At 40.4% G+C, this 18,639-nt stretch overlaps 1 protein-coding gene across 5 annotated transcripts in view; it reads right to left on the bottom strand.

The window, feature by feature from the left end:
- Window positions 1-265: 265 nt before the first annotated feature.
- Window positions 266-18,639, bottom strand: part of AGTPBP1 (ATP/GTP binding carboxypeptidase 1) — a 182,909-nt gene continuing 164,535 nt past the window's right edge. For all 5 annotated transcript variants that reach the window (XM_044273638.1, XM_044273644.1, XM_044273631.1 and 2 more), the window contains one exon: window positions 266-1,281. In XM_044273638.1, the coding sequence (XP_044129573.1) occupies window positions 1,056-1,281 (226 nt within the window). In that variant the 3' untranslated portion in view covers window positions 266-1,055. The remainder of the gene's footprint in view (window positions 1,282-18,639) is intronic.

The following is an 18,639-nucleotide window of genomic DNA, read 5'->3' as shown; positions in this document are numbered from 1 at the left end:
CAGCTATCTCTGTATACACAGTCATAGAGGGCAGCCTGTCAGTCACTGATAGGACCGTCTCCTTGTCTTCAGTCAGTGACTGACAGCCATCTCTGTATACACAGTCATAGAGGGCAGCCTGTCATCACGGATAGGACCGTCTCCTTGTCTTCAGTCAGTGACTGACAGCTATCTCTGTATACACAGTCATAAAGGGCAGTCTGTCAATCACTGATAGGACCGCCTCCTGAGCTTCAAAGCCCAGAATGAGCAGGAATGTAAATCAATAAATTACAAGTTATATAGTTTTCTGGGAAAAGATTCAGTAAATCAATCTGTTCAGCTGCTTCTGCTCTATAACATGCTGCCTGCAGATTGCATTGCATTTTCATGTATAAGAGGTTCCTTTTAATACAAGAATCGGTTGGTGTGACTCAAACTTTTCTCATGAATGGAAGGAAGAAGTTGTTTCTGGTTGATTTGAAGTATCAATTGCAAATTTAATTTACTGACTTTGGAGGGATAGGACGCAACACTTTCACTTGTTAAATGATTTCTAGGTCAGCGACATGCACTCTATTTTGTCACTGTAATATACATGATTCATGTGTGCCAGAATATACAATTTTCAAATCATGCTGTTAAAAAAACACAACTCCCCAAAAAACTCACATAAAACCCCAAAGCCCTCTCTCTGACTCGAGTATGATCTGGAACACAAAGGTAAAGATAGTAGTGAACTGTGAACACATAGCTATGACCAGTAAGCCTTTAAGAAAGTTTCCAGCGGAGTGGAATAATCAGCAAATATTACACCTAAAAGTATATGTGTCTGTAGCAAGATGTACTATAAACACTGTGCAAGGAACAATACTGAGTGTGGCTTTTCATGAGTGTCAGCCGTTTGTATAGGATGAAGGTTGGAGAATTCATCTGAAGTGGTTCCTGCAGGGGAAAAACATGCAACATAGGCAGGAGAACAAACAACTCCACTTTATATGCCCATAGCAGGACCAAAAAAGTCAGCAATACTACATTGTTTTCATTGGTTCAAGTAACTCTTGTCTAACCATCGCTTAATGCTTCATTGCCAAAACGAGGCATTCCTGATGCCTTTGTGCACTCTTCAAGCAAGTTTGTGAGATTTCAGAATCTGAGAATCCTTCGTCTTCTACTGCTGAGGTTTCAAGATCTACAGCAGTGTCTGGGAGATCAGGGTCTGCTTCATCATTGCTCTCTGCGCTGTAATCCACTTCTTCCAGGAAACGAGGCTCATCATCTTCCAAAACATAGGTAGTTGGACTGAAATTGGAAATAAAGATACATATAAAAATATATCAGTCAATGAAAAGTGAGATCCACGTATTTGGTTCACAGTCAATAACTAGAATTTCCTATCTGCAGTGTAAAATGGTAAATTGGGGCTTTTGAGATGATCTTCAAATCAGTAGTGACCCTTTGTGTCTTCTGAAGTTCTGCTTTGAGATTTACCTCATGCAGCACCTAGTCTACCATATCAGCCATGAGCATGAGGAGCAGATCTTGGACCACTGATCAGTAATAACCACTAGATGCACTCATATGCCCTCATAACTAGTGAACACAAAGTAACTTTGTGACAAACATGTTCTTTTCAGTAAGGATATGTTCACATGGTGCAAATTTGTGCAAAAATCCATGTGAAGTTTGTTTCCGATAGGTTTCATTGGGAATCTGCACTGTAGTTCATACAAGTAGCCACACATAGGTTAGCCTTTAAATGGACCTAATCCACATGCAGATCCCTGATATAGTAGACTGATGTCAGTTTTGCGTTCTACTGCAAATACACAAAGGGTTTTTCCACTGGAAAAATCTGTCAGATGAACATAGCCTAAACTTGAGAAAACCCGACCGCAATGGTAGAAGACGATTCTCTGATCATAAAAAGCAACAGTATCAATTTCTTGTACTGTTTACCAATTCTGAATCTGCTTACCTTCATGACTAACTCTTTTTCACTGAGATTTCATAAAACCTTTGATGTCATAGAAACATATTAAAAATGTTGACTGTTGCGAGGTCCAAGTGCAGGGACTCCTACCGATTGCTAGAACCAGAAGAGCTCGCCTATCTCCTTGCTTTAAGGCAGAAAGCGAGAAAGACTCAATAGAAAGTTTATGGGCCAATCTCATTTCTGTCCCATGCAGTATGTGAGCACTTCTCTCTCCTTGTTCTAGCGAGAGGGAATAACCTTTGACATATCCAAAGTTTTATGAAAATGTTGTGACCCATTAACTAGAAGGTATTTTTCCTTACTGCTCTAAGTTAGCCAACTAATGTTTGATAACCAAGCACTAGCTGGGTCCCATGGGTGGTGGATTAAAGGAATTCTACTGCACTAACATATGTGTTCCTAGTGAAAAAATGTCCACGATGTTGCTTGAAGGTTCTGGGCACAAAGAGTTTGCATTGAAAAGAAAGAAGCAAGCTCTCTACACCCAGTTTCATTGCTCTCCTGTGGGGCTAGATAAACATATTTGCGGAGAAGCTTTAAGTGCTTCTAAATATTTCATCGGATAAGTATCTCAGACAAGCTTCTACAGCCTGCTACATCTTCATTTTATTCATAATCAAATAATACACATTATATTGATCTAAAGCACTGTGCACAGATGAGTTTCAAGCATCCTAATATATTAACAGAAAGCCACAGAAACGGCCAGGTCTGAGGACGAGCATGTCTACAAACTACAAGTCCAAATCATATTGGGCAAATGAGGTCAAGATAAGGAATGGAACAAGAGACAAAGAAAAATGATAATAAACGTAAATAGCTGCTTACATATATTTACAATGACACATCAGAAAATAGGATGGAAATATTGTAAACGGCATACGAAAAGGCACTAAATCAGGGGTGCACAACCCGCGGCCCATTGAGCCAAGGCTTGCGGCCCCCGTCTTCCTGGACAGAAACACAGCTGTTTCTGCCCGCAGCACCGCATGATGGAGCATTACAGCTCCGCACTGTAGCAGGAGCAGGTCTGTTCCCGGCTGTCAGTGACAGTGGGGGAGCTGAGGAGAAGGCAGAAGCAGTGTATCAGCGCTTCTGTCTTCTCAGATCGGTGAACGCTATGCAGGGTGGACCTGGCTTGGGGGCAGAGCTGCAGGGTCAGGAGACCCTGATCAGCTCTGCCTGTGCATAATGCCCCACAGCAGGCTGGTTTGCCCGGTAACTGGGACTCCTTTAGATGCCCCGGTTACAGTGGAAATAGTGCAAAAAAAGTCTGTGTCCCCAAAGGTCTTTCAGTGACCTCTTGGGGACAAATTATGTGGAAATAATAAGTTAAAAAATTATTTTAAAAAAATTAAAACAAAAAAATATAATAAAACACAAATAAAATACAAAAAAATAAAAAAAATATAATGTGGCAAAAAATAGAAAATTATAAAAAAAAATACAAAAATAAAATACAAATAAAAAGGAAAAAAATAAAAGGAAAAATTGCAAAACAAAAGAGTGTTCACTATCCCCTAACAGTCTTTTTATGATCCCTTGTGGGGACACATTATGTGGCAAAAATATATTTAAAAAATAATAGAAAATAAAAAAATTAAAACAAAAAATACAAATAAAATAAAAAAAAATAAAAAGTGCGAAATAGTACAGTGTTCATTGTCCCCCAACAGTCTTTTTATGACATATTATGTGGCAAAAATATATTTAAATAATAAGTAATAAACCAATTATAAAAAAAATAATACAATAAAATATTAATAAAATACAAATAAACCTAAAAAATTAAAAGGGAAATTAACAAAAGGTGTCAGTGTCCCCCAAAGGTCTTTTTATGACCTCTTGGGGAATATTATTTGTAGCAAAAATATAGAAAAAATTAAGTTAAAAAATAAAATATAATAAAATACATAAGAAAAAAAACACCCACACCAACTAAAACCGTCACCATTATAGCCCCATTCACGTGAAACTATACGTATTATAACAGACACAAAATAGGGAACTAATTAAAATAATTTATTTTGTGGATGTTTGCATATTTAAAGAATAAGGAGCTATAGTTTTTTTTTTAAAAATACTTAAAAAAATTTGTATACAGTTTCCCCCAAAAAACTAAAAAAAGGAATTATAAGGTCCTATGTATCAAGTGAAAAATTGTTGCAAAAATTATTTTGGTATTCCCAACACACAGAAACGATACAACCATTCGAACCACCACGTGCGCTCAATCACAAAAAAAAGTGTCTGTTCAGGCCTGGTCATTAAAGTGCTAACTAATAAGCGCTTTCCCCACTATTAAAGGAAAATGTTTACTGGTTATTGTATGGCGCCTGTAACTGGCAGGAGGTGGTAATAACCAGGGAGCACCGTCCTCTTATTTGCGGCCCATTGAAATAGAGCAATGTGACAATGCGGCCCTCAGACCAAAAAAGGTTGTGCACCGCTGCACTAAATGATATATCTTGTAGACAGGACCCTCTCTCTGTACCAGTCTATTAATCTGTAACCTCAAGCCATGTATTGTACTTGCTTGTTTTTATCGTTAAGTCACATTATGTTTTTATGTATTTCATATGTACAGTGCCCTGGGGGCTAACATGTTCTTTCTTTCATCGCACAGACAACACATTGATTTCATTCCTGAGGATAGGTCACTAATAAAATAACTTGTATATTAATTATCTATGCCCAGGATAAGTCATTAATATTAGATTGGCAGGGGTGTGACTCTCTGCACCCCTGCCGATCAGCTGCTTGAAGCATTAGTAGCAGTATTGCTGTCTACTAACAAGTTAGAATTGTCCAATATGGAATATCCCTTTAACGACACTTAATTATGATAGAGCTCTACAAAGAGGGCTATGTGTTCTCTTTTTAAAATAGGAAGATAAAGAAAAACACAACTGTTTGCACAGATTTTTTTCCAGAAATAACAGACTGTACCAGTATCTGGTGTGTGTGATGGAATATAAAGGCTGTTTTTATTGGGAAAATCCAGTTTTTTTTCTCTGAAGACAGATATGGTAATTCTGGCTGCAGAAAAACACATTATGCTAAGTGGCAATGTTTTAACTTTTTATTGAGCTCCTATAGGAGATCCCCATATACATAAAAACTGCTCATTCTTAGCCCAGGACAGCAATCCCACAGGGACTGGCAGATTTGTATTCCTTCATTTGGATTGTTCATATAGTGATTGCTTCCTAGTGAATATACTAATATTTGCCTACTCAATGGACACCAATATACAGCTTACCAAACCTACTCCAAAGAGCTGAACCTTGGCTGGATAATCTAGTATTTTTTGAATACCCTTTTTTGAATACCAGGAATCATATTTTACTACATTTTTCACCCTGGAACACAAAGTATCAGGAGGTCCTCTCCTTGTATTCTTCACCCCATGTAACCAGAAGGGACTATAAAGGTGGCCCACGAAGGAGCAATAGGGATTTGGTCACTGGCTATACCACTGACCTAAATGAACCAGATGTTGCATGTACCATCTGAGAACCAGTCCTTACCACTGACCACTTGCTAAATATATACTCAAATATAGCAAAGAAGCTGAGATCCTTCAGTGGAGGACTTGTCTGAACTATACAATATTGGTGACAATCTGGTCATGCTAAGCACAGCTATTTCATTATACATTTGGTTGCTTCATATGTATACCTTTATAGCTCCTTAGGCTACTTTCACACTTGCGGTAGAAGATTCCGGCAGGCAGTTCCGTCATCAGGATCCTGATCCGTATGACAAATGCATTGAAATGCCGGATCAGTCTCTCCGGTGTCATCTGGAAAAGCGGATCCGGCATTTATTTTTTTCTAATTTTTTGTGGTCTCAGCATGCACAAACAGCAAAAACGGATCCTTTTTGCCGGGGCCGGATCCGGCATTAATGCATGTCAATGGGAAAAAAATGCAAGTGTTCTGGAATTTTGGACGGAGATAAAACTGCAGCATGCTGCGAGATTACCTCCGTCCTGAAAAGGCAAAAAGACTTAACTGAAGACATCCTGAACGGATTAATCTCCATTCAGAATGCATGGGGATAAAACTGATCAGTTATTTTCCGATATTGAGCCCCTAGAATAACGCTAGTGTGAAAGTGCCCTTAGAAGGGCAAACACAGCAGTCAATTAATACTGCTTGCTAGTTACAGGAGGTGAAAGCTACATTTACATGCAGCTATCACCCTCCACTATATGGGGATGAGGGATCACTGTTCCAATCGCCCGTCCCCATAAAGAATCACTGTTTATACAGCACGATCTGCCGCACCAGAAGTGCTTTCACCTGATGAACGAGTGTTTGCTTGTTCATCGGGTGATCAGTGGCACCTTTAGGCAGCACAATGATCAGGAGTATTCCTGGGAACCCTCCTTCCCTATAATTGTTTCTATTATTGGCCATGTAATGGGACCTTAACACAGGTACGTACTATTTCTTCAGGGTTCTTGGGATAAATTCAAAGCTGACTCTTAACAAAACCTATTTGTTATTAATCAGGCACAAGGGACTGGGACGTAGACAAATTCAGTAGGCGGTAAAGCTAGACACAAAATGCAGCTATTTGATCTCCTGTAATGTACTGTATATTTAAAAGGTCTTTTAAGTTAGGTTTTAATGCATTTTGCACATGCTTAGCTTTTATTATAAATCATAACTCTCCCCTGAACACATACTGCATCTCACATAAAAATCATCTCAATGTATGCTCTCTCTGCATGGACACACAGGGAGCAATTTATCACTGCTATATGCCAGCTTTCTTACATACAAGAGTCGCTGATTTTTGCTCAAGCACAAAAAGTATTGTTTTCTGGTACTGTATTTTCCACACTTATGTCAGTTTTCTTAAAAAAAAATAAAAAAAAAATGGGTGGGACTTAGAGAAAGGAGCAGAACCAACTCGCCCCAACACATTTATTATAATTTGGCAAAAATGATAGCGGAAATCTACAGCAGCAAGAGATGTGTGGCTCTTAATAAATTTGGTGTACCTTAATCCAACTGACTGAAAAATTTCCTAACTCCGGTCCTCAGGACCCACCTACTGGTCAGGATTTGAGAATATCCCACAGAATGAATACCTGTATTATGTCACCTGCTCAATACTAAGGAAATCCTGAAAACATGACTGGTAGGTGGGTCCCGAGGACCGGAGTTGAGAAACCCTGCCCTACAGAGTTCAAATAAAAACTGGCCTGTAGTAATTGAACTGATCCATTTACATATAGCAGTTTCATATTTGTATGAATCTACTGGGAAGCATACAAATATCATACTAATCTATGTCTCTTTTGGGCTGTATTAGACCCGCCGATGATCGGCCAGATCATTGATAACGAGCATTTGTAGAAACGCTCTTTAGTAAATGATCTCGCTGTAATACAGACCTAAAAGTGCCACCGATCACCTGCTGAACGAGCATACGCTCATTCATTGGGCAATTGAAATTTTAAGGCATGCTTAAAAATCACGGTTTGCCGGTGGTAGATCATGCTGTCTAATCACCATCTGCTGCCAGCAAACAACGAGCAATGGCATTAGCAATCGCTCCTCCCCATACAGTGGAGAAGATCGCTGTATGTAATAGCAGAGGTCTCCTCCAATAACGAGAAGGTGATTGCCAGGAAGGAAAGCTGACCCCAGGGACCTCCATGATTCTTAAAATGAAAGAGCCACATCACTGGTTCTCCTACTATAATAATTTATCAACTATCCACAGGATAGGCGAGAGGTTTTTGATTGCTGGTGGACCTACTCAATGATTACAACAATGGGGATCCTGATTCTTAAATAGTCCTGCAGTAGGACATGCATTCTGCCACTCCATTTATTCTTCTGGGACTGACAGAGATAGGAAAGCATTAAACTCGGCAATCTCTGTCAATCTCATATAGAGAATGGAGTGACAGTGCACATGTGTGATGATTATTCCAATCAGACTAGGGACTCAGGACCCCTATTCTTGGAATCAGTGGTGGTCCCATTAGTAGAACCCTCAATGTCAAAATCTTCTGGATCACAGGATATGTACAGCTCCATTCACATAAATGAAAAAGTGTTTCAGTTCCCTGCGCAACAGGAGGGCTTGAGCAGGGCTGCATTGCCAATTAGGCGAGGTAGAGCGATCGCCTCAGGTGGAGCGGCCCTGGTGAAAAGTAGGGGGTGGCGGCAGCAGGGCACAGGGGGATGAGCGCTTCCATTGTGTAAGAGCTCAGGACAGCGATACAGATGGATGCCGTTAGGCAGTGGAGAGGCGTCCTCCTTCCCAGTTCCTCTGATAGGCTGCAGGCCTAGTGCCTGCAGCCTATCAGAGGCTGGTGCAGGCAGAGCGATGACATCGCAAGAGGCCTGCATCACATCTCTGGCAGTTTGATGGAGGTAAGTATGTGAGTTTATTTATTATTAGTTTTTTTGGGTACAATACAGGAGAGAAGCACTGTGGGGGCACTTGTTACTGGCACATGATTGGGAGGGCATCAATGGGGGGCACTTCTTACTGGCACATGATTATTAAATTAAGATTTTCGCAGAGACGAGAAATGGCTGAAAAATGGTGGTCTGGTCTGAAGGTCTGAAAGTAGAAGATAAGGAAAGAGAACGTCTACATCAAATGAGATGTCACTGGATGAAAGAGGTATGGGGTGCTGTATCAGCCTGTATGTTCTGCAGTGATATATGTAATATTAGGAGGGAAGGGGTTAGGTTGAGAATTCAGGCAGCAGAAAGGCTAGGTGCACCCCTGGGTTTGAGGACTGCTGCACAGGGAAAAAGCCAAGTAAACTTTTGTTCTCAGGATCAGAGGGGTCAAAAGTGACAATGTCCCACATATTCCCTAACCTTACTGTTACTCATATGTCCAATATGCTGGCTTCTGCATTTACACAGCTGGGGAGCTGTTATAGTATCACCATATTAGAGCTTGCCACAATGTACTCATCTAGAGATTAATTCAAAAATATAGATCTGTATTTTAGACAGAAACCTCAACCTATGAGATTTCTTAAATGGAATCTTTCAGCTCCAGTGCATGCCGATGAGTCCTGATTGATATTCATGAGCTCCTGACTCTGCCCACCCCTGTAGCTCATTGACAGCTTTTTTCCTATTGCAGTCAGCAGCATTGGGTGGGGAGAGAAAGGAGCTTATGAATATCAAGACTCATTAGCATACATTGGAGATGTCCGGTACAAGAGTTTAGCAAAGCGGCTGGGTCAATAAAAGACAGTGATCCAGTGTTTAGCTGAGGATATATATCACTAGTTTATGCTTCCCCAGGGGTAGACACACACAGCTGAGGGCCCCTGTGTAAGAACAGTATATGGGCCCTTTGCTCTCTAATCAGAGAGCATACTCCTTATCTGAGAACGCTACCCATATGTCTCTCCAATAATTCACCAGTAATTGTGAGCTGTGAAATTCATAGCTCAATCCCTTACATCCAAGCTTATAGACAGTGGGGTGCTGCTTATTGCTTTAAAGGGGGTCTCCAGGATTTACATATTGATGACCTATCCTTCGGGACCCCCTGCTGATCAGCTGTACAAAGAGTTTATGGCACCCCATGAGTGCTTAGGCCTCTTCCTAGGCCATGTGCCATAACATTCATTGGCCACATGGCCTAGGAGCAGCTCGGTCCCATTCAAGTGTATGTATGGCACTGTGCTTGGCAAGCTGTAAGGAGGCAGCGGTGCTCACAGAAGCGCCTCGGCCTCCTCAAACAGCTGATCGGCGGAGGTGCTGGGATTCGGATCCTCGACGATCTCATATTGAAGACCTAACCTGAGGATAGGTCATCAATATGTAAATCCCAGAGATAGAGGGCCCCCATTCCTGCTGGGCACATATGGTATGTCTGTCCCTGTGCTGCCGTTAGTTAGGACAGCATAAAACTGGTGACAGATTCCCTTTAAAGTGAAGTAAACCGGCTAGCCAAGCATGATTCCTTGCCCAACAATTGATTTGACCAAGTTATCAATGGCAGGAGTCGACATGACTGCTGGATGCTTGAGACCTACAACCTCACTCTCACCTTGCCTTGTATCTTTTCTGGGGACGATGGGGCAGATTTATGAAAACTGTGAACATAAAAAAGTTGTACTGTAGTTGGTTGCTTTGAGCATGAAATGCAGTTTTTCCTTTAAACAGCGTCATACATCTGCCCCAATAGTTGTAGCCAGCAGTGGACAGCTCTATGGAAAAGAGGTCTTGTACAGGAAAATCGCATGAGTCACAGTCATTATAGATTAGAGCTTTACTTTAAAGTATGAAAATAAGGTAAGAATGGAAGAAGAAGCCTTTTGTCTTTGTGATTACAGAATATATATTTTATTGATGCTTTCGTGGGAAGAGGCCACCATAATATATCAAAGGAAAAGCTCTGCCAATGTCGACTTAAATTACTTTCTGATTAAAGGTTACACCACAAAGCTCCTCTGTTGGTTTTAATGAATCAAGATATTCTATACGACTGTGCAGTTTGTTTGCTTTTTTATATAAGATGAAAGACGTACAGACAGACCGCTATCTTTGCTGTAGAATGAAATCAGCCACATAATGCTGATCTCATCGAATACATCAGGTTCCCAGATTCTAAGGAGAACCTTCTTATGCATTATATATTGCTAGCACTGAAGGGTGGCATAGTACACTGTAATAAAAAGGCTTATTTGGCTGTATATACCATATACCAAAGCCTCTACAATATATCCACACATACCTCACGGGACCAGTTCAGCTAATCCCAGCACTCAACTGGACACAGTGGTGTATGACATGTGACCATTATCGGCTGCAGTGGTAAATGACATGTCACTGCTACAGCCAAGTAAACAAAGCTCAGCAGGGAGGACTGGAGCTGAGGTGCTACATATCTGAATGTACCTAAAATGTGAACACAAGCTGGAGCTATATATTAAAGGGGTTCTGCAGTTTATTTAAACGGATGATCTATCCTCTGGATAGATCATCAGCATTTAACCGGCCGGGGGTCGGACACCCAGGACCCCCGCCGATCAGCTGTTTGAGAAAGTAGCGGCGCTCCAGCAGCGCTGCGGCCTTCTGTTTACCGCAGGCCCAGTGACGTCATGACTAGTATCAACTGGCCTGGGTGTGGCTAAGCTCTGTTCACTTGAATGGAGCTTAGCCGCGCCCAGGCCAGTTGATACTAGTCGTGACGTCACTGGGCCTGCGGTAAACAGTGAGAAGGCTGCAGCGCTGCTGGAGCGCCGCTGCCTTCTCCTGGGTGTCGGACCCCCGCCAGTCAGATGCTGATGATCTATCCAGAGGATAGATCATCAGTTTAAACAAACTGCAGAACCCCTTTAATTTAAAAGTATAAATCAAAGCAAACCTACACCTAAACAAACCACGGAGCTCCCCGTGATCCTGTTCATATTTTCTTCTATACAAATGCTCCCAACCCAGCATTATATAGGAACCACATGGCAGCCCTGTCCCTTGAAAGGGGCTGCGTTTTAATGCCAGGTAGCAGTCAGGTAGAATCATCACTGTGCCAAAAATCTTTGTGGCCCCAGGGGTCAAAATAAAATACCATCACATGCCATCAATGTATTTTATTGGACAACCCTTTAAGATTGTCACATTACTTATAAACCAGCAACATATTGCATCTAACATATTATAAGAAAAATATCAGTATGAAGCCAGGTTATAGGCATAACTAGTAGGGAACCTGTCAATTTAAACAAATTATTTTTTCACCTTAAAATGTCACCTTCGAAATAATCCTTATGTGGTCAATTTAAAGAAAATGTGTCATCTGGAAATGACCTATTTTTTAAATCAAGTTTTTATGTTAAACATAATTTTTAAAGGGCATCTGTCAGCAGCTTTGTAGCCATGACACTGGCTGACCTGTTACATGTGCACTTGGCAGCTGAAGGCATCTGTGTTGGTCCCATGTGCCTGCATTAATGAGGAAAATTATATTTTAATATATGCAAATTAGTAACTAGGAGCAATGGGGGGGGCGTTGCCATTACACCTAGATGCTAACTTTCTATATTTTTAAAACATCTTAAAATCCTGAATTTCTCACACTGGCCACTAAGACTAATACCAGACTGACACCTCCTGTTCTATACAGATCACTTTTCAGCAGTCATCTCATTATCACTGCAGGAAGGAACACGATCCACCATTCACAATAGGTGATGTCACAGCTCACCTTCGCCCCCTCCCAGCACAGGTTACAAAGCATGCTTAGAAAACTCCCCCAAATAAGTCACCTCTGTCTTTCGTGTCTATGGTCCATGTTAACAGCAGTTCAGGCAAGGTGGCTGCCCCAATAAACATGTACAGACAATACAATAAAAAAAAAAAAAATCTACAATCAGAAAATAAAAACAGTAATACAAGTAAATACAAGTGAAGAAGTATACCAGCCAATCTACAACTACAAACGTAGAGCTCGCGTTCAGCGTGCTACTAAAGCTCAGGGAAATGAAAAGCACCATTCTTTTTTAAAATGGCTTTTTGTTAAGGTAGTAATCTGAGATGCATTATAATAAATCGCGTTGTAATCACTTCATCAGGCATTAGTCTGTGTGTTTAACCTACAATATGGTTATACCTTTTAAACAGAACTGCGTGGCCGAGTGACAACAGTGCAATCTGTGCATTAATTATTCTCCCTATCTGCATGCTATCCAACACTTAGCAGCGTAAAGCGGAATGGGGAATTGGCATAGTTACAAACAAGGCAGCTGTTTTATACTTCTGGAGTTTCAAAGGGACAACATGCACATAAATTCATTCTCTCTTAAAAACGGCGGAGAGCTGCTGCGGTGATCAATTCCCGCACGCACCCCTCCATGCTATAATTTCACTGCGCTGGCTGGCTTCTTTTCATAACAGCAATATCATTCACATCTGTGTCGGAGACACTGAACAGACGAGAGGGAAATGCTGACAGAGCTTCCACCGGTGTCTTGGGGTAGAATAAAACCCCACCATTCGTCGATGCCACTGGACAGCTACATGAAAAGTGCTGACTAAGGACACGGAAAGCTGTATGCAGAGGGTTGTGAAAACTACACTGAAAGGAGCAAGCTCAATAGCCAGTCCATAGTTACCCATGTCTAAAGGCGGAAGCGTTCCTTCCCAGCAACCGCCTTTTCAGCGAAGGAGAGCGCTACTTTTACATGCAGTGATCTCCTCCACAGTATAGGGAGGAGTGATCGCTAACGTCATCCCCATACAGAATCATTTTTTTCCTGCATGATTATGCCGATATGCTCTGCTGCCGGCAAATGATGATTTTGGTGACCACAGAAAAGATTATGTTACCTGATGAACAAGCAATATGTTCATTGAGTAATCAGCGACGCCTTTGCCAATAATCGCTAACGAGCATTCCTATGAACGGTTGTTACCGATTAAAATGCAAGAAAATCTATACAAATGTGGTATGGTTGTAATCGTACTGACTGGTAGAATGAAAGTAACAGATCAGTTTTACTACATAGGAAGTCCTGTAAAAGCAAAACCCATAAAACAGTTTTTTTTTATAATTCCACCTCATTTGGATTTTTTTTTCCCCGCTCCCTACGACATTGTATGCAAGGGTTATGGTGCTATTGGAAAGTACAATTTGTCCCGCAAAAAACAAGCATAGGGCTATGTGAATGAAAAAGTAAAAAAGTTATGGCTTTGGGAAGGCTGGGAGTTAAAAAAAACTAAAATGAAGAAATGAAAAAATTGCCCGGTCATTAAGGGGTTAAAAACGCTGGAAAGTGTATTGAGCAGATTCAGAATACTTCTTACTTTTACCTTCATCAGGTCTGCTTTACAATAAAGCCCAATATATATCTGTTAAGGACATATTTTTTTCCAACTGTACAATCTATCTATGTAACTACGTACTGTATAACTAGGAGTTTTCCCTTTAATGATATATTAGGATGAAGCATCCATTTGTGATAGTTAGGGGTCTGACTTCCTCTGAACAGAGAGAGGCCATGGCATTTTCTGATGAATACAGTTCCTTCCACTGCTGTCCTCTCATCCATGAAACCGTGTATGGTACTGCAGCTCGGCCTCATTCATGTCAATAGGTTTGAGCTGCAGTACCTGAAACGGCCACATAGGTATATCTCTGTGTCAGGCATTGCAGTGGAGGAGTTGTCCCTTTGTTGTTGATTGGTGGAGTCCCAGAGGTCACACTCCCACCGATGACACAAGGATACTCTGTCCTATGGACAGCTTGCCAGACCTCGTGAGGAGCTAAGAATACGCTGGATATGCGGTTTCATGTTGCTGGGTTTCAAACTGCACCAAGGTATGCTAAAGGAATGTGTAATCAGAAAATAAGCTATTTTTTAAGTCAAGTATTTATGTTACATATAGTTTTTATAATCGTTTGTGATGTTATTTTTTATTTTATATACCACTATCTATATTTAAAAAAAATAATCCTGCTGTTTTCTGCACGGACCACCTAATAATCTGACCATTCCTGTTGTGCAGAGATCACTCTTCCTATCGCGTCACCTCATCATAGGCAGGCCTACAATGGAATCTATCACCTCTGTATAATATAAGACAGAATCCACCATTCACATTAGGTGATGGTTGTGACGCTTCGCGATCTCAGCAATACGAAGAAATCGTGAATGCGTCCGGTTTTAAAATCACAAAAAATAAATAAATCACAAGAGCCCTCTCCTGCACACAAAGAGTTAAAATCTATTATTTTTTTTCAACCCAGAAGTAATTTACCTTGCTAGCACAGCTCACAGATCAGAGTCAATTAGCACCTCCATGCCAAAAGAATCTTCCAGGACAAAGGAGCACCTCCTGCCAGGTTATACATCCATCACTCTGATATCATCATGACAAAACCTCATAAAAAGTGCATCTTCCCAGTCTGTGTGGCTCCTGCATCGCAGGAGGTCTCACACCTTTAGCCTGGGCAGCGAACTTCAGAAGAAAAGGACAGATCCTTATCACACAGCTGGTTGGTACAAGAAGGAAGATGACCTGAAAGTCACCTCCAATCCATAGATTTCATATTTTTACCATATTTTCCTCATATTTCAGAGGTTGAAATATGAAAGGAACCATCTCTTCAGAGGTTGTTCAGGTTATTGAAATCTGCAAACCAATCTGAAATTCCCTCTCTGAGATATGACTGTTCTCAGGCACACTGTATTGTCTTCCAGTCATAATTGATATCAGATGATACGCAAAATTGTCCTTCATCAACCATCTGACGTCGACTAACATCACGACCGCCCGCTGGACACGGGCACCCCGCCATGTTGGATTATTCCTTACAAAGACTTTGGGCCAGATTTATCATGACTCTGACAGCTCACTCCACTTTAACATATGGCTAAAGTCAGTTTTAGCCAAGTCAGATTTATGATCGGCCCTTTAAGACTGTAATAAATGTGGTTTGACGGTAGCAGTTTATCCGTCAGTAAGCAGCTTTACAAAAGTCGCACATCTTTACGAAAAAGTCGCATGTTCTATTAAAAAGTCTCATAAGATAAGCATGGTCCTCACTGGAGTGAAATTGCGCATTTTTTTGCGACTTTTTTGCGACTTTTTAAGTAGTCGCAATAGTAAATCTGTCTAGAGATTAATCTACATAAGAAAACACGCCCACTTTCAGAAAACTGGCGAGCATAGTGCAGAGCAGAAAAAAGTCACAAATTTTTGCGCAGTTTTAGTGATTGCGCAAAAATTTGCGACTTTTTCACTCCATTATTCTGACTTGAGCTAATGATAAATCTGGCCCTTTATCTTTTACTAGAGACTTTACCACGGTAATTCTGAACTTACAGACATTCTATTCCCTTCCACCTCTTACCTATTTCTATCCAACCAATCTGTTCTAATGGCAGGTATATTATCTGTTTTAATGTATATATTTTTTGTGTATAGTTTTTAGAATAAAACTAACAATTTAATCGTTACAGTTTTGCCCTCATTACCTGATTATTTGGTCTATGCTAAGAACTCTGTCCTCAGAAGAGACATACTACCGCATTGTCTTATTTTTATAAATTGTTAATTGGTTAGCTAGGTTGCAAATAACCGTTTCTTCCCTTTAGGACTAGCTAGCCGGGGTCTCTTCGCCCGATTCAATACGAAGAGTGGTGGCAGCAAATTCATTTGATTTCCATCATGTATGGGCACATCAACCAATCTTAAACGTCTACTGTGCTCACAGTGGATTCGCCTCCAGAGTGGTCTATTGGACGAGACCTGTATGACAACTGTGGCATAGTACGACGGGATTGGCAGGTGGTTGTCACAATGGTCACAACTTATCTACTCCCCTTCACTGCACAATGAAATTTCCACAGGCCACACAGCCAATCCTGAAAAGCAGGTGGCCCACTCCCCTGTCCAGATGGATCAGCAAGTCAAGCGTGCATCCTAAGGTTCGATTTATTCTCTATGGGACTGCCGAGTACTGTACTTGGGTCCAGCAGTCTCACAGAATAAACTGAGCAGCCAGGCCTAAGCTCAACCTGCCGCTTCCTCATGAGAAGTGAATGAGACCCCCAATTCCTTCCAGCAGTAATATCCCTGAACCTATGGATAGGGGATACATTTTAATCATGCCTTTTAAGGGCAACTGAAGCAAGTTGGATGTCTCTATAATCATGTAAATAAAATAAAATGTAAAAACAAATTAGAAAAAAGGAATACATTTCACTCTCTCATTTCAATTGCTAAAAAATACAGGTCATTCAATAACACTATAGGAAATTCAGAAAGTATTATACTAAAGCTGGCTAGCTGTGCAACGAATAAACATATGTTGTACCTGGGAAAATATATTTTTATGGATTATGAATATAAGGTTCTCAGGAGTGGAGCTCCTGTGCGCAATTCTTTTAATAGACATACATATAAAACTTTCCACTTATTTCCCTACAATATGAAATGTATTCTATATAGTTCTAAATAACCTCACTAAGCTGAAAAAAACATGGGATAGGGCAAAAACTTCATTGTGTCCTGAAAAGCCCCAGAACATATAACTTAATACAGAAAGAGAGCAACAGGAAGACTAATGTTCCCTGTACGACTAATGTTCTCTGCTGGTCTAATGATTTCACCATTTTAGAAAGTATTAGTTGGGATTAAAGTAACAAAATAAAATCAGCAACATATCAATAATTCAAGTGCTGTGTTTGGTGCTTACTCACGATCAATTATACTCTTCGCAATTGGGAATCAATGTAACCATCATAGATTACTTAGAGTCGTGTAAAGTGAAACCATAGAATGCTATAATATAATGAAGCAATGGATAATTGGATAACGTTCATTTTCTTCTATTATACTGTAGTTACCATACAAAAGCTTTGGTTTTAGGCTATAAATAAATATACTTTGATATCTTGCATTATGGCCGGCTTCAGTGAGACATTAAAGGGGTATTCCAGGATTTTAATATTAACGGGCTATCCTTAAGATATGCCAACAATATCTGATCTTTAGGCGTCTGACAACCTGCACCCCCACCAATCAGCTGTTTCAGAGTAGCTCCAGCACTGGACGTTGGCACCAGAACTACGCAACCCTTGCATAGTGTAGTGGACAGAGTCAGTTACTGCAGAGCTTCTCCCATTGAAGGCACACAATAGTGGGAGCTGTGTAGTTCAGCAGCCAATTTCTAGCACCAGAGCTACTATGAAATAGTTGTCCTGAGGGGGTGTAGGGTGTGGGACTCCCAATGATCAGATACTGATAGCTTATCCTAAGGATAGGCCATCAATATTAAAATCCTGGACAACCCCTTTAAGTTGTAGTTCATACCTACACAAAGTACATGCACAGTAAGACCAAAAAGGAAGATTTGCTTGTGTGTAACACAGCTATAGGTTTCCATAAATGTGCCATAAGTAAATGGAATTATCTCCTGTATTAATTTCTATTGCTGTATTCCAATAACCATAACATTTTTATGCTGACATAGTTGTATATTACCATTTTCAGGTACATAACATTTATTGTTTACTGTAACTTCTATATTTTGGAGGAGAAAGGGAGAAACACAGCAAAGCTACCAATATTTTTTCTTGTTATCTTTATTGTTCGAGTGGGTGACATATATCAAATTTTTTATTGTTCACTATTTTTAAAAACCGTAAAATAATTTTAGACAAGAAATGGTTTGCCTTTTTTACATTTTTTTCTTAGGGGGGAGAACTTTTTCGTCAAAGGAAGCTAAAGGGATGCTAGATTGAGCCCCCTCACCTTTTTCAAACAATGCCTACTACTGACCATGGCATGTGTGCTACAGTCACTTTTTCCTGGGTACACTGGGGATTACCCATGAGATTCTAGTGATGAATATACCCATTGTTGACTGAGATTAAGCACCTGCCAGCAGTGAATAGTCAAGCAAAAGGGTAACAATGTTTAAAACTTTTGACTTTCAGACTCCATATCTCACTGTCCACTACAGCTTCGAACGTGAGGCTACTATCATTTTATTCACGGAACAAAAATATAAACGCAACACTTTCGGTTTTGCTCCAATTTTGCATGAGCTGAACTGAAAGATCTGAAACATTTTCTACATGCACAAAAGACCCATTACTCTCAAATATTGTTCACAAATCTGTCTAAATCTGTGTTAGTGAGCACTTCTCCTTT

This window comes from Bufo gargarizans, chromosome 1 (genome assembly GCF_014858855.1).
Source record: "Bufo gargarizans isolate SCDJY-AF-19 chromosome 1, ASM1485885v1, whole genome shotgun sequence".
Classification (NCBI taxonomy): domain Eukaryota; kingdom Metazoa; phylum Chordata; class Amphibia; order Anura; family Bufonidae; genus Bufo; species Bufo gargarizans.
The sequence above is the reverse complement of the archived record's forward strand: the minus strand, read 5'-3'. Positions and strand labels throughout refer to the sequence as shown.